This window comes from Pelodiscus sinensis, chromosome 20, assembly GCF_049634645.1.
Source record: "Pelodiscus sinensis isolate JC-2024 chromosome 20, ASM4963464v1, whole genome shotgun sequence".
NCBI classification, from domain to species: domain Eukaryota; kingdom Metazoa; phylum Chordata; order Testudines; family Trionychidae; genus Pelodiscus; species Pelodiscus sinensis.
The window spans coordinates 20764696-20781220 of record NC_134730.1 but is presented as its reverse complement, the minus strand read 5'-3'; the positions used below and the strand labels follow the sequence as shown (position 1 = coordinate 20781220).

At 43.5% G+C, this 16525-nt stretch overlaps 1 protein-coding gene across 6 annotated transcripts in view; it reads right to left on the bottom strand.

The window, feature by feature from the left end:
• The window catches only part of CEP95 (centrosomal protein 95), a 40059-nt gene that overhangs the window by 19758 nt on the left and 3776 nt on the right, over positions 1-16525 (bottom strand). For all 6 annotated transcript variants that reach the window (XM_075903917.1, XM_075903916.1, XM_075903918.1 and 3 more), the window contains exons 3-10: positions 14223-14330; positions 10618-10731; positions 5046-5154; positions 4466-4578; positions 2987-3142; positions 1775-1989; positions 1512-1578; positions 680-744 (exon numbers count right to left, since the gene is read on the bottom strand). In XM_075903917.1, coding sequence (XP_075760032.1) covers positions 680-744; positions 1512-1578; positions 1775-1989; positions 2987-3142; positions 4466-4578; positions 5046-5154; positions 10618-10731; positions 14223-14330 — 947 coding nt within the window. The remainder of the gene's footprint in view (positions 1-679; positions 745-1511; positions 1579-1774; positions 1990-2986; positions 3143-4465; positions 4579-5045; positions 5155-10617; positions 10732-14222; positions 14331-16525) is intronic.

Genomic DNA, 16525 nt, shown 5'->3' with positions numbered 1-16525 from the left:
CACAATGGCTTCTACCATTTTTGGTGATCAATTAGAGACGCAGAAACTGTTTTATGAAGCAAGCAAACTGCTCCAGCTCAGCTAATTTCCTATAAGAACCTGCTTCCCTGCAGGCCCTTTCAGTGAAATGAAATCTACCAACCAGTTTGTGGGTGCTGAATTATCCAGTTTTTCCAAAGGGAAAATGAGAGGAAAAGGAGGAGGAAGTAGTCTGGCCTGGTGGCTGACTGATCTTAAGAATCAGGCAAATCCTCTGTTGAAACTCAGGCAAATCCCATTTTGCTAGAGACACCCTCATTCTGGGGTGTGGACAGAATAGTATCATATTATAAGAGCAAAGGAGGAAGTTAAAATATTATTCTTAAACATCCTTAGATAAATCCAACTGATATGTAGTAACTAGATGCCTTTTCTGAACTGGTCAGCAATGTAAATGCCAGTGTTTATGTAATCAGTTAGTGTTAATATATCATTGATATATGACTGGTATAAATTTATAATCTGCTATAGATACAGCTAGTTAATATTACATTATATCATGTCACATTCACAAGGTTCTGAAAAGAAAAACAGCAAAAAGTTTAAGTACATAACTGTGTGGAAATTCCAAGTATACAGATTTATAGCAACCCCGCACAATACATATATTGGTTTTACAAGTAGTAGAAGTCATAATTACCTCATCCACACTATACATGCCATTTAGCTCAACTTTTGATGCTGCCTTATCTCCAGCTGGAAAAACTGGCAACAGAAATAGCAATGTTTACTGGATTAATTATTCACTACACATCACCTAAGTGTGCTTAGTGATTTACAGAATGAATACAAAAGATATAGCCCCTTGCTTGAAGAGCTTACAGATAGTTTGTCAAAAGAAGTGTAGAAATAATAGGGGAAGGAAGTAATTAGATGTGTGGCGGGCAATGTGCACTGATTTTTTTTTTAATTTAAGGAGAATTTCCTGTAGGCTTTGAATTTTCAGGAGTGTTATCTGCAAGAGTGATGCTATGGAAACTGGAAAAGTAGCCAGTGTCTCCCAGGCAACACAGAAGTTAATTTGTAGTGCTTATTTTCTCTGTCTTGTCTATACTAAGAGGGTTTAATCAGTTCCAGAAAGCATGGTTAACAGTTTGTCTTTGGCTACATTCACATCTAGTTTATTCTGTGCCAATTCAGCTGTATCCTTTGTCAATGAGTTTCTGTAAAACACACAAACCTTAACTGGATTAACTGGAAAAAAGACACAGTTAAGCAATGGACTCACTTCTCAGCACAAATCCCCTTTGACTATGACCTATTTTCACTCTCCTTGTAAACACAGTGATAGAAATAATTTGCTCCCATCTGTTAAGAAATGTGACTTTAGTAAGGTTTGAACATCAAAATACAGATTAAAGGTTTTCAAAACTACGTTTCCAGTAATGCCAATCAGATTAATTGAAAATAACAAGCACCAGTATTTAACTGCTTTCGAACACAGTTTAATGTGAAGCACAACTTGTTCTCACCAGGAGCAAGCCTTGACAGAGGAACACTATCAGAAGCAGCTGACTCCTGTGTAAGTGGCTCTATAACCTACAAAGAGAAACAAAAATGCATATTAAATTACCAATTCAGTAGTCTTCTGATCAGTAATATTTTGAGTCAATATATTAATAATCCATTAATCAGAGATACAGTTCAGACAGATGCTCCATTAATTCCATTCTACAAATGAAATACAGAAAAGCTGAAGATATTTACTAATAAAACCCAAGAGGTTTTCACTTACAACAGAAGTTTCAAGCCCATGACTGTTAGACAAATCTGGGGACTGTTTGGCGGAGTTTTGGTATCCTCTTCCCATGGGATAATAGGACCTGGGTTCAGGAGGCTGATATGGTGGTTGCAAAGGAATGGCTGGGCGTATGGGCTCTCCAAGCTTTTTAGCACTAGAACTCAAACTCTCTCTGACAAATTCAGTGGAATGAACAGAATCCGTTGATCCTTAAAACAAATATCAAAAGTTAGTAGGTACAGTTAATCCATTTAACAAAAATGCCAGCTGGACACTTTCATTCAGCTTTCTTTGAAAAAGCATGTTACTCCTCACTCATTCTAGGGCCATGGTGCCCAACCCAGTTCTGAAGCAGAAGCCACTATAGCCACACTTATCCAGCCAAATATCCACTGTTCAAGCCAACTAGCCACACTCAACCTGCCAAATAGCCACATGTAGCTAGCGTGGTGGACACCACGGTTCTAGGGTTTAATCCACATAAGAGCCATTGAGAGTAGCTTCCATCTTTGCTGAATGCTGAAGAATTTGGATTTTTGGGTGAGAAACTAGTTACAAGAGCTAATTTGATAATTTAGCATTAAGTTGGTTAAACACCTGATAAATCAGAAAATTCAGATATCAGACCATTCGGATTCCTTCCAAAACTGAAAATAAGGAGGAAAGTCAAGAACAACATATATAAGTAACTCTAGATACAGAAGTTTTATTTTGTCAGTTACTATGTTTCCAGTCCCAAATCCATGACCATGAGGACTACCACCAAGGCTGTGTCCAGACTCAGGGGTTTTTTCGAAAAAAGTAGCCTTTTTTCGAAAAAACTTCACCTGCATCTAGACTGCAGCCGCGTTCTTTCGAAATTAAATCGAAAGAATGCGGCTTTTCTTTCGACGGTGGTAAACCTAATTCCACGAGGAAGAACGCCTTCTTTCGAAAGTGCTCTTTCGAAAGAAGGCGTTCTTGAAAGCAAACAGGCTTTTTAGAAAGAGAGCATCCAGACTCACTGGGTGCTTTCTTTCGAAAAAGCGGCTTGCTTTTTCGAAATTCCGCGTGCAGTCTAGACGCTCTCTTTCAAAAGAGGCTCTTTCGAAAGTATCTTTCGAAAGAGCCTCTTTCGAAAGAGGCTTGCAGTCTAGACATAGCCCAACAGAACTAGGAAGGCTACAGAATTTAAGGTATCGCTCAGGAAGTCAAAATTTCACTCACCTTCTCTCTCTTTTACAAGTGCTCTTCTGCTGCTAGAAAGCTGACTAGATGATGCCATGAGTGGACAAGGTGCCACATTAGACTCAGTGTCTTCAGGTTCCTTAATCTCCTTAGACCTCTCTCTCTCTGCTGGCAACAATTCAGGGAGCTGGAACTCTGAAAGTGATGTTTGAAAGTAGGTTACATTTATGTTTAAATAATTAAATGCATTTTTATTATTGGCTCTATGTTTAGACAGTGTTCATATTGGACTGAATTAGTTGAAGTTAATGCTCTGCACTGCTCCAGGGAGAATTCTGCAGATGGAAACTATAGCACATATAGAAATGTTACTTATCACAGTATGCTACAGAAGTTTTACTTACAGATTTGCTCAGCTGCTGCTGCAGGGGCAAGATAATAACCCTCTGTACCCATTCAGTACTTCACTTTGTAAAGGAAGTTGCAGTTTGTACCTCCCTACACTGGACTCTCTCATCTGGCAACATCTGTGGTCTGACCTGTACCAGAGCCCCATGGCAGGGGGCTGTCTGGCAGTGGCACAGCTAGCTGGAGGCAGGGGGACCGGTGACAAGGGACCTTCCCCTCATTCGGGAATGGTCAGATTTTGAAAGTACTGGACTGGGGAGGTCCAACCTGTATCAACAAAAATGCTAGTGGTGTTCAGAATGAATCCAATTCAAGTGGCTCCTATTAGCAGTTACCTAAGCCATCCAGTCCTCATAGAATATTTCTGAATTGCCCTGACTCCTACCACCTGTTTGCTTGAGGGAAGCTTAAAAAAATTAATTGCTAGGCATACATAATGTGTCTTGAAGTAATACTGTTATATCAGTTTGACTTTCATACTGTGATCGTCTGATGCTATCCAGTTATGCTTTCATTATCTCCCATTCTGGACCTAATTCACACTGTTCTGCTATATAGTCCTCTTTTTAGATAAAAAACAAACCTTCAACCAGAAGGGCTAGATAACGGTCAACTCTAAATCAAGTTTGAAACCCTAAACTCTAAGGAAACAGATGTTTCCATCTCAGTCAAATCATCTTTTCTTGACATAAATACTGTGGGTACCATGCAGTTCTGTTTGTGGGTCTATGAAATAAGAACCATGAAAGTGTTCATGTGCTACTGGAAAGCATTCAAAATCCACTGCTGTTACTTGTAAGAGTAAAGACTGGTCCTATTATCTTCACCTAAGTTTACTCTGATCTACAGTGAGAGAGTGTACTTTATGCCAGGTGACTTTCCCTATCTGCCCCAGAGGTGGCTTCATCTCAGTTGTGCTAAACATATATAAGCTGAAGCATTTAAAGGATCTTCCTAACAAAGAAGTGCTATATGCTTTTTGCTTTACAAGCATGCTTCCCAGTCCTTTCATACATTTAAAAATACTAAGCACTTTTGCCAGTACATGTCCCATGCCTAGAAGAGTCCATGTCCATACAGAACAGTCTTAAAGGTACGTTTAAAACTCACCTTCCTTTCTTAGTGAAAATGAATGAGCAGTGTCGCCAAGCCTGATTAACTCACTAGTTGATTCTGATCCTTCTACCTCCCAAGATGGGACAAAAATATCTGACTGGGAAGACCTAAGGGAAACACAATGCAGTAGATCTATTAGCAATAATAGTCTATGCTTTCCTAAGCCACAAGATGGAGCTGTAGAATAATCCTAACTCTGCTGGCCTTTACTTTTAAGAGTATGATCAGTTTTCACAGAGTAAGCTAATTAAAAAAGGCAAATAATGTAATATAATTGATTTAACTAAACTTCAGTGATTTATATAAAAAAAAATGCACCGTGACAACAATGGAAGTTTGGAACATAACTCATTACTGTGCTGATTCAAAAAAATTGCAAGATGTCTTAGGGTTTGCAATGCAAACACGTACTTGATCCTAATTTTAGATCTCTTGCTGCCCAAAGACTACCAAGCATTCTATTTGATGCTTGTACCCAGTAATTTTTTTTCTTGCATAGTATGAACATGCTAGACACTATGTAAAAATATAGTCACTGTGCCAACAATTTTAGAACATTCAGAACCAGTCTTACTCTGCAACTGATGAGAGTTTCAGAAGTGGCACAGGTTCCTCAAAGTCACCTTCCTGCTGCTCTTGAAGTGCACTTTGAATATCATTGTTAGCTCGCTGGTCAGGTTCCTCTGTTTACAATCAAAATTGCTTTGTTAATTGCAAAGAAAAACACACCCACATACCACAGGATGGGTACTACTGCCAATACTACAACAAATAATTTGATAGATGTCAAATTAAATGTAAAAATATAACAAGAAAAGTCAAAAAGGAGTTTGAAGAACAGCTACCCAATGTAATAGCAAAACATGTAAGTACAACAGAAGCAGGAAGCTGGCTAAACAACCAGTGGGGCCCTTGGACTATGGAAATGCTAAAAGAGCACTCAAAGATGATAAAGTTATAGTGGAGAAGCTAAATGAATTCTTTGCTTCAGTCTTCAGAGCTGAGGATATTGGGGAGATTCCCAAACGTGAGCCATTCTTTTTAGGTGACAAATCTGAGAAATTGTCCCAGACTGAGGTGTCATTAGAGGAGATTTTGGAACAAATGGATAAACTTAACAGTAAAAAGTCACTGGGACCAGATGGCATTCACCCAAGAGTTCTGAAAGAACTCAAACGGGAAATTGTGGAACTATTAGCTGTGGTTTATAACCTATCCTTTAAATCAGCTTCTGTACCTAATGACAGGAAGATAGCTAACGTGACGCCAAAATTTTAAAAGGGCTCTAGGGATGATCCTGGCAATTACAGACCAGTAAGTCTAAGGTGAGTACTAAGCAAATTAGTTAAAACTATAGTACAGAATAAAATTGTCAGACACACAAATGAACATACTTTGTTGGGGGAAAGTCAACATGGTTTCTGTAAAGGGAAATCTTGCCTTACTAATCTGCTAGAGTTCTTTGAGGGGGTCAAACACACACGTGGACAAGGGGGATCCAGTGGATATAGTATACTTGGATTTCCAGAAAGCATTTGACAAGGCGCCTCACCAAAGGCTCTTAAGTAAAATAAGACATCACGGGATAAGAGGGAAGGTCCTTTCATGGATTGATAACTGATTAAAAGACAGGAAACAAAGAGTAGGAATAAACAGTTTTCAGAGTGGAGAGAGGTAACTAGCGGGGTCCCCCCTAAGGTTCTGTCCTGGGACCGATCCTATTCAACTTATTTATAAATGATCTAGAGAAAGGGATAAACAGTGAGGTGGCAAAATTTGCAAATGATATTAAACTGCTCAAGACAGTAAAGACCAAAGCAGAAAGCGAAGAGCTTCAAAAAGATTTCATCAAACTATGTGAGCGGGCAACAAAATGGCAAATGAAATGTAATGTTGATAAATGTAAAGTACAGGCAGTCCCCGGGTTACGTACAAGATAGGGACTGTAGGTTTGTTCTTAAGTTGAATCTGTATGTAAGTCGAAACTGGCGTCAGCCGCTGCTGAAACTGATCCGTTTCAACAGCAGCTGAATCTGGACGCCAGTTCTACTTACATAGGGATTCAACTTAAGAAACCCAGGCGTCCCCAAGTCAGCTGCTGCTGAAACTGATCAGCGGCTGATTCCAGGAAGTCCGGAGCAGAGCAACTCTGCCTCGGGCTTCCTGTAGTCAGCCCCTGGTCAGTTTCAGCAGCAGCTAGCTTGGGGACGCCTGGGGCAGAGCAGCTGGGGTGCTGCTGGGTTGCTCCAGTAACGCCTCTCCTCGGTGCTACTGGAGCAACCCAGCAGCACCCCAGCTGCTCTGCCCCAGGCGTCCTGATTCAGCCACTGCTGAAACTGACCAGCAGCGGCTGAATCAGGATGCCTGGGGCAGAGCAGCTGGGGTGCTGCTGGGTTGGTACAGTAGCACCGAGGAGCAGTGCTGCGGGACTAACCCGGCAGCGCCCCAGCTGCTCTACCCCAGGCGTAGGCAAGAAAAGCCTGGTCTGCTGGGGGGGGGGGCACTAGCTGCACCCCCCCCAGCAGACCAGGGAGACGCGGGTGGCAGGACCGCCCGCGTCCTCCACTGCTTTGCTCTGTCTCCCTGGTCTGCTGACCAGGGAGACGGGGAGCAAAGCCTTGGAGCACGCCCGCAGCAGGACAGCCCAGGCGCGCCCAGGCTGTCCTGCTGCGGGCGTGCTCCAAGGCTTTGCTTCCAGTCTCCCTGGTCAGCAGACCAGGGAGACGCAGCAAAGCCGTGGAGGACGCGGGCGGTCCCGCTGCGGGCGTGCTCTGCGGCTTTGCTCCGCGTCTCCCTGGTCTGCGGGGGGGGGGGCTCCCCCCCCCGCAGACCAGGGAGACGTGGAGCAGCTTTTCTCGCCCCAGAGGACGGGGGCGGCGGGACTGCAGCGCATCTGGGCATCCCGCCGCTCCAGTCCTCCGGGGCGAGAAAATCCCCGTTCGTAACTGCGGATCCGACATAAGTCGGATCCGCGTAACTCGGGGACTGCCTGTAATGCACATTGGAAAAAATAATCCCAACTATGCATACCATATGATGACTAATTCAGCTACAACTACTCAAGAGAAAGATCTTGGAATCATTGTGGATAGTTCTCTGAAAACATCCACTCAGTGTGCATCGGCAGTCAAAAAAAGCAAATAGAATGTTAGAATCATTGAAAAAGGGATAGAGAAGAAGACAGAGAATATCTTATTGCCTCTATATAAAACCATGGTATGCCCCACATCTTGAATACTGTGTACAGATGTGGTCACCTCATCTCAAAAAGATATATTGGCATTGGAAAAGATTCAGAAAAGGGCAAAAAAATGATTAGGGGTTTGGAACGGGTCCCATATGAAGAGAGATTAAAAAGGCTTGGACTTTTCATCTTAGAAAAGAGGAGGCTAAGGGGGATATGATAGAGGTCTATAAAATCATGACTGGTGTGGAAAAAGTGAATAAGGAAAAGTTATTTACTTATTCCCCCAATATAAGAATTAGGGATCAACCAAATGAAATTAAAAGGAAGCAGGTTTAAAACAAACAAAAGGAAGGTTTTTTTCACTCAGCGCACATTCAACGTGTGGAACTGCTTGCCAGAGGATATGATGAAGGCTAGGATTTTAACAGGATTAAAAAAAAGAGCTAGATAGATTCATGGAGGTTAGGTCCATCAATGGCTATTAGCCAGGATGAGCAGGAATGGTGTCCCTAGCCTCTGTGTGGAAACGGGTGACTGGGGAGGGATCATGTGAGGATTACCTGTTGTGTTCCCTCCCTCTGGAGCATCTGGTATTGGCCACTGTCGACAGACAGGATACTGGGCTAGATGGACCTTTGGTCTAACCTAGTATGGCCGTTCTTATGTTCTTAAGTAGATACCATTGGCCAGAAACAGACCAATGGGAGGTGCAAGATTATGCTGGGAATAGAAGCACCACACAAAACCTCTCCCCCCCCCGCCACACACACACACCTTCCCCTGGGTTTGCAGTGTTCAGAGAGCTACTCTGAACAACTTGCGGGGACAGAATAAGCAGGGAGATGGCCTGAAGCTCCCACTACACCCAAAGGCTGGCCATATTTTGCCCACCTCTTCACTATTGAGTGTCCACTCTGTAAGCCACCAGTGCATCAGCATGACCACACTTCCAGTGTCTTTTGGAGTGGTGCATTCTGGGCAGCTATCCCATAGAGTACCTTGGGTCCTGTCCCAAGACTCTGTGGTGCATCACTTCACATCCCAGCAATCCCTGTGCTTCCATCCACATTTAGCGCCATCTTTAATGGCTTCTGTGCTGCACGCTCTGCCTCCTCAGTGTGTGGGAATGGCTCCAAAGCTGTTCACAAAAATGCTGATAGGTCTTACTGAACACATCATGAATGGCAGTGGAATTATTCCTGAAGCTGAAAAGTGATGATGAGGAGCCTGAGCAGCATTCATATGACACAAGATTTCTTGTAGCATTCTTGGAAGTGCTGACCCCAGTGGAATACAACTTTTGGGCTCAAGAAACAAGCACTGAATGGGGGGATCACATCCCTAACACAAGCCTGGGATGTTGAGCAGTGACTGCAGATGTTTCGGATGAGGAAAGCCACTTTCATAGGAGTTCACCACCACCATGTGGTGCAAGGACATGGGAATGAGAGCTGCCCTGCTAGTGGAGAAGCACTTGGCAATCACACTGTGGAAGCTGGCTACTCCAGACAGCTTTTGCTTAGTTGCCAATCATTTCAGAGTGGGAAAGTCAACCACTGTACTGACGCTGATGGAAGCGTGCAGGGCCATCAATTTCATCCTGCTCCGAAAGACCACGACTCTGGACAATGTGTGAAAAATTGTGGATGGCTTTGCACGGATGGGCTTACCAAATTGTGGTGGAGTAACAGATGGAACACATGTTCCAATTCTGGCACCAGACCACCAGACCGCCTCTGAGTACATTAACTACAAGGGGTATTTCTCCTTGGTTCTGCAGACACTTGTGGATCACCAAAGGCTTTACACTGACATTAACACAGGCTGGTCTGGAAAGGCGTATGACACATGCATCTTTTGGAACACTGGCCTGTTCAGGAAACTGCAAGCAGGCACTTTCTTCCTGGATCAAAAGATCGCTGGGAGGAAAGTGGAAATGCCCACTTTGAACCTTGGAGACACTGCCTATCTCTTAATGCCATGGCTCATTAAACCATACATGGGAACCTTGACATCGGCAAGGATCGGTTCAATAACAGGCTGAGCAGGTGCAGGTAGTGTACGCTTCTGGCTGTTTAAAGGCCTGCTGATGAATTTTGTATGGGAAGCTGGACTTGGTCAATAACATCCCTGTGATTATCACCACGTGTTGTACCCTCTGTAATATTTGTCAAGGGAAGGGTGAAAGCTTTACTCAGGACTGAACCGCTGAGGCACATATTATTTAAATCACGGTTTCATTTCCCTCTGCCGATCAGCCTAATCTACATGGCTCCATCAACGGAGCCATGTAGTTTAGACACACCCTAGAGTTCAAATAGATGAGACAGGCATTGTGGGAAGGGTGCCAGAGGTCAGTTAGGACACAGTACTACACCACAGTGTCCACATTGGGACCCCATTGCACTATCCTGAGCATAGCAAGCTCTACACTTCTCACAGAGGTGGTTTACCTAGAGTGTATAACTGCAGAGCTCACTAAAGCTTATGCCATAATAAAATTGTTAGACCTTAAGGAGCCAACGGATTCCTTGTTGCTTTTGCTGAAACAGGCTAACATGGCTACCTCTCTGAAAACTGCAAAAGCCTGTTTAATTGCAAACCCTTCAATTCATCTTAGATATTTGTAAAAACAAGGTTTTACAAAGTCTGTTTTCCATATATGATACTAAATGTTTATGGACTTCCTGAAAAAAAAAGCTGCTCATGAGGGGGAGAGCAAAGGAATAAGCAGTGTTAGGAGCCATATTCCACCCACAGACATACAAAGAACTGTGTGTATATATATACATACACACACAGTTCTTTGTAAGGCAGAATTTATCTCCCAATATGGTAGTTTAATAGTTACACTGGAGGTACACAGGTAGGATAAGAAAAAGTCCACTATAATAATAAGCAGTAGCATTTAATATCTTGAACTGAGATACTTTCATTAGCTACCTGTCTCTTTACTCACCCCCCTTCTGAGAAGAAGCTTCACTGATTTCTTCAGTAAGATATTCGAGCAGGCCATCAAATATTTCTAACAGATTTCTGATAGATTCTCTCTCTCCTTTCACAATGTTCTCTCCTTAACAGAGGTTACTATGAATTAGTAATTAAAGCTTAGAGAAAAACATCAACTTTAAAAAATTGTCAAAACCTTGAAAATGCTGTTCAGAGAAACACACAGAGATTAGGGATGTGATGCTTACCAGTTATTGTTAACCATAAGCGGGTGGAGCAGCCCTACACCCACCGCAGGCAGCGGCACTCCAGCCCAATCAGAGCAGCCTGTGGCATAGGGAGTGGGGGGAGGTGCTCCAGCCCCCACACCTGTCCCTGTTTAAGCGATTAACTGGTTAAACATAACGTTTAACCATAAACATAACGTTTAACCATAAACATAACGTTTATCCATAAACATGATCTGTTAGCTGATTAAATGGGATTTTGCATCCCCAATACAGGTATCAACTCAGAAGAAATGTAAGTTCCAGTTAGATGTCTGAGTCACTGTTAGATGTTTAGTTCTGTAACATATTTTAAAGGGAGATTGCAAATATCCTGAAAGCGTATATTTTCTGTTTCAACAATTGAAAGCCTAACTTCACTGACACTTTGCATGAGTTCTCATGGAGCAGTCCAGACATCAAGGTTACATGCTGCATACTTATTCTAAGGAAAGACAGTTTATTCAGTTTCTACAGGATAAAAATACGCTAGAGCAGGCTGTTGAGATATCTGCCTACACTTTGTAACTGGTTCAGCAAGCAGCATTATAGTTTATTTGGGAAACTTGGTAGGATTCTCATACATGCCTGTTACCCCACAAACCAACTATTAGCTGGGAAGGCTGATGTAGGAGACTTTCAAAAAAGCCTGCAATACTCTGTAGACATACCTATCAGTCAGCAGGACATGCTGTTAGGAGGAGAATGGTTCCATTCTCACTTTTGAGGGGGGACCAGTTATTTATAGACTACTACTGGTCTTCGCTAGACAGAATGTAAGCCACTAAAAACCCACATACATGCCTCATCAAGAACAAAGTTGATAATCACTGTGTAGGCAATCATTTCTGATGGGGGTGGGGGGCACTCCAAGATTTTGCAAAGTGGTTCAGGGCCACACTTTTCCATGATATTAATGGAGGAGATGCAGAGTCTGGGATCAGGAGTGGTCTGAGGCGCCCTAAGCAGAGGCATGATCAGCGCCCCCGCCTGCATGGCCGTAATGTCATCATCGGGCACCCAGGCCAGCGGCACCCTAGGCAACTGCCTAGTTTTCTTAGGCTCACGGGCTGCCCCTGTCTGGGATGGAGGTTGAGTGAAGAGGGGAGCTTGGGGTGAGGAATTCAGGTGCAGGAGGGAGTTTCAGTGAAGGAGGCAGTTGTGACCTACGGCAGGGGTTGGGGTGCAGGGGTTTGGGTTATGACGTAGGGCAAGGGATCAGGGTGCAGGGGTTTAGGTTGAGACTAGGGTGCAGGAGGGAGTGCAGGAGTTTGGGTTATCACCTATGGCAGAAGGGAATTGTGATCTGGGGCCAGAGATTGGGGTGCAGGGTCTAGGAGAGGGTATGGGCTCAGGAGGGGGGCCAAGGGTTAGGCTTATGTGGGGTCATGGGGTAAAGAGTCATGGGGAAGAGGGCTAGGGAGAGGGAGGGGATAGGGTGCCAGAGGCAGGCTCTGGCTGGAGACTTATCTGTGAGACTCCCAGCCAGCAGTCCAGCATGTTTCTCAGGCAGGAGCCTGTCCCACCCCGGCACAAGCTGCAGAGCCATATGCTCTGTGAGTAAGAGCCTAAGGGGAGAGGTGCATCCTGCCCTGCCTGTTCTTGAAATAGGGAGCTCCCATTGGCCAGAAACTAGCCAATGGGATTGTGCTGGGGGCGGGAAAAGACGTGAAGCACCACACCTCCCTTCCCCCCCCCCCCCCCCCCCCCCCCCGCTCACACTTTGTGAAATACAAACGGCCCAACAGCATGAAGGGACGGAACAAGAAGGGGAGTCTGCCAGAGGCTCCTTGCTGCATCCATGGGCTGGATCTGGTGGCTTGGCAGGCCAGATGCGGCCCACAGGAGGCGGCATGTCTAGACTACATCCCTTTTTCGAAAGAGGGGTGTAAATTAGACAGATCAAAATTGCAAATGAAGCCGGGATTTAAATTCCCGCGCTTCATTTACATAATGACAGCCGCACGTTCTTTAGACATGCCCAGGGTGTCTTGCCCAGAGCGGATGTAGGCTCAGATTTCAGAGGACTTAGATGCACTCCAGTTATTTACAAATAGTCACAAGCAATATTGCAACCTCTATAAAAATGTTGGTCTTTAACACCCATGAGAATGTTTGGCTTCTTCTAAAGTATGATTGGAACCAGAATTTCAACTATTCTGTCAGTATTTTACTGCAGATGTTTGTTAGCACTGTTACTGTTAAGAGACTGATCTGGTTTATATTTCAAGTTATGTCATTCAATTAAAAAAACCTTAAGAATCAACCACAGACTTAAAAATTGAAGGTCTCCATAAATTTTGGGAGTCCAATTTAGACAATTAAAATATCTTAACTATTTCTATTATAAATATTCACAATTTAACATCATAGTAAATAAACTAAACACTTTGACAATATCCAATTAAAATCAATTTCAAATAAAATTGAGACCATATTGGCAATTTATCACTTGAATTGTTACAAATAGTTTTATTTTTAACAGATTAAAACATACACATCTACCAGTTAGCTAGACAGTTCATCCTCCCTTGTTTGCTTTTAACACTCCATCTGTTAGTGTCTGAATGTTTACCACCACAATGTATTTTTCTTCTGTTGCCAAGTATCGCAATTATACCCCCAAGGACACATTCAAGACTGCTTCTGCTGTTTCCAAGGTGAGAAGGGCAAAGACTCTTTCCATACAGCCTGACATCACCAACCACAACATTGTTCCAGTTGGGTGGAAGGGTGTGACTTGATGCACAAAGCAAGATAAACTGCTATATGTGTCACTAGGAATAATTGGATGTCTGCTGTGTCTCAATCCAAGTAGCTTCAAGGTAAAAACAAATAGCCTCAACACATACAGCACACACAAAATGTAATTACATGCTTTAATCTATTTTTTAATTATTTGCTTGTTCTCTAAATTGATGGCCCAGTTGTCAGCAGGGGTGTAAAATCTTATGGAATTGGTTAACCAATTAAAGGGAAGGGCAGGGGGGGCTCCAGCCAGGCTAAAGCAGCCTCCATGCCCGCTGCTTGGCTGGACTCCCTCCCCTTTCCGCCGCAGGCAGGGGCTGCACAAGTCAGGACGCCTCATAGCCAGGACTGCTCTGGCATCCCTGCTGGAGCAGCTCCTGTCCCTGGCAGGCCCCCTATAAATATTCACAGCCTTAGTTTCTAGACCAAGCCTCTATTTGCTGGGCATTAGTAATTGCAGGTGCACCATTTTGCATGCAGATATGACAGCATCCTCTGAAAGATTGCATCCTTGATTATAAAATTGAAAGTAAAGTCTGGACCATTTTTCAGAAACACGTGTATATTTCTCAGTTCATTGACCATTAGCGTAAATACTCACCAGTGATGTGTGACAAGCTGACCTGCAAGTAGTCTAATGCCAGAGAATCTATTACTGCTTGTACATTATGTGCATCATCCTCTTGGCTTCTGGGAGTGGCTATGAGATCTATACAAAAACAAACATTGCATCATACAACAGCCTACTTGAAGGGGACAATACCCTGTGTAGGCCCCAAAAGCGACATAATTTTTTCTACTTTATTTGTAATGAAATTAAATGCAAAGGTTTGTGTAAAGTAGGGGTGGGAAACCCTACTGTCTTTTGTCATAGGAAAACAATTCAATGGTTACTGCATATATGAACAGAATGCACGTATGTATTTGAGTGCAAATAGAGCCACTGGTTACTATTCACAGAATGTATTCAGCTATGATACTTGACTTAGAAGACAGAACTGACTTAAGTAGTATTCATTCCTTACAGCCTGTAGTAAAATGGAAATATGTGAGAACAATTTAAATTTGGAGAGCTGAACTAGAGTTTGCTGTTTTGTTTAAGGTCTCTTCTTTTCTATGTGGTACCAGCAATGGTGCAACATGAACCAGTTTTGAAACATAACATTAATTTGAATCAACAAGCTTCAGGGATTGTTTTAAGTTTTTTTTACCTTGAATTTGATTGCCAATTAAAGCAATTAACACTTTCGTAAAAACTAGTCTGGATGCCCCTCAAACATTTGTAGTTCTCACCTCAACCCACCCCGAGTAAACAAAGGTATAAGCACAAAGATTCAGATTCCACTGAGATGAACTGGATCCATCCTCGTTATTTAATAAGAGCTATTATTTTAGACCAGCTGTAGACTCTTCAAGGCCTGGTCTACTCACTGCAATGCCAGCAAAAGCCCTGGAGTAGAGATGGCCTAAAACAATACTGCATTGGGTCACATTAATAATGGTTTCTTCACACCCATAGCGGAAATCTTAATTTTTTTCCAGAATTGATGGGGCTACCGAATTAGCACTGATGGTAAATTACCAAGTACAAATGAATTGTGGCTGCATTTGGGAAGTGTTATAAGTGCTATATGCTACAACCAGAGTAGAAAGTAGAACAATGCCAGCAGCTGTATACTAATTTTTTCATTGCTCTAGTTTAAGAAAAGATTGTTATAAACATGAAATTTGGAAGGCGAGAAATAGTTTGTAACATGATCCTAGCCAAATCTTGTAATAAAATTCATGATAGGAGTCTTACATCACAGAAGGTCAGTAGAATAGAATTGAACAAGTTTGCACACATATTTGTTTTTGTAATAGACAGCTGTCCTGCAGGTATTTTCCATCTAGCAACTTCATTTCTAAATCCTGGCACTACAGCAATCTTGTCTAGAACAGGATAACATGTTTAACATGTTTGAAAGTCCAGGGTAGATAAGGCTTTTAATTATCTTTTGATAGCAAAACATTCTTTATCCATGTTAGCTAAGACATAGAAACGTTACTTGCAACTTGGGTTAGTGGTTTGAGTGGAAGGCAAAAGAGGAGCCTGGGGCTGAATTTGAGTTGTCAACCCAAGATACAAGCCAAGTTGCAGTGTTTCCACTGTTATTTTAACTCAACTAACCCAAGTTAACACTTTTTTGCAGTGTAAACTTACCCTAGCACCATATTCAGATGCTCAAGTTTTCTACCAGATTAGCATGGATTAGAGGTTGTATGCCTTATACATACAGGCAGTCCCCTACTTACGCGGATCTGATTTACGTCGGATCCGCACTAACGAACGGGGCTTTTCTCACCCCGGAGCTCGCGGGCGGCGGGACCGCCCAGAGCGCAGCGGTCCCGCCACCGCGTCCTCCGGGGCGAGAAAAGCTGCTCCGGGTCTCCCTGCTGTGCTGGGGGGGGGGGGGGAGTCCCCCCCTGCACAGCAGGGAGGGGAGTCCCCCCCAGCACAGCAGGGAGACCTGAGCAAAGCCGCACAGGCGGCGGGACCCCGCTGCCCGTGCAGCTTTGCTCCTTTGCCAGCTAGTGCGCCCCCCCCCCCCCCAGCAGACCAGGCTTTTGTTGCGGGACGCCTGGGGTAGAGCAGCTGGGGTGCTGCCGGGTTGGTCCTGCGGGGACCTACCCAGCAGTGCCCCAGCTGTTCTGTCCCAGGAGTCCAGATTCAGCCGCTGTTGAAACTGATCAGCGGCTGATTCCAGGAAGCCAGTTCCGACTTACATACAAATTCAACTTAAGGACAAACCTCTAGTCCCTATCTTGTACGTAACCTGGGGACTGCCTGTACTAGACTTTAAAACACAGATAGCATGTGCTAACAGAACACCTTCAAATCCTGCTGTAGATTTCACTTGAGTA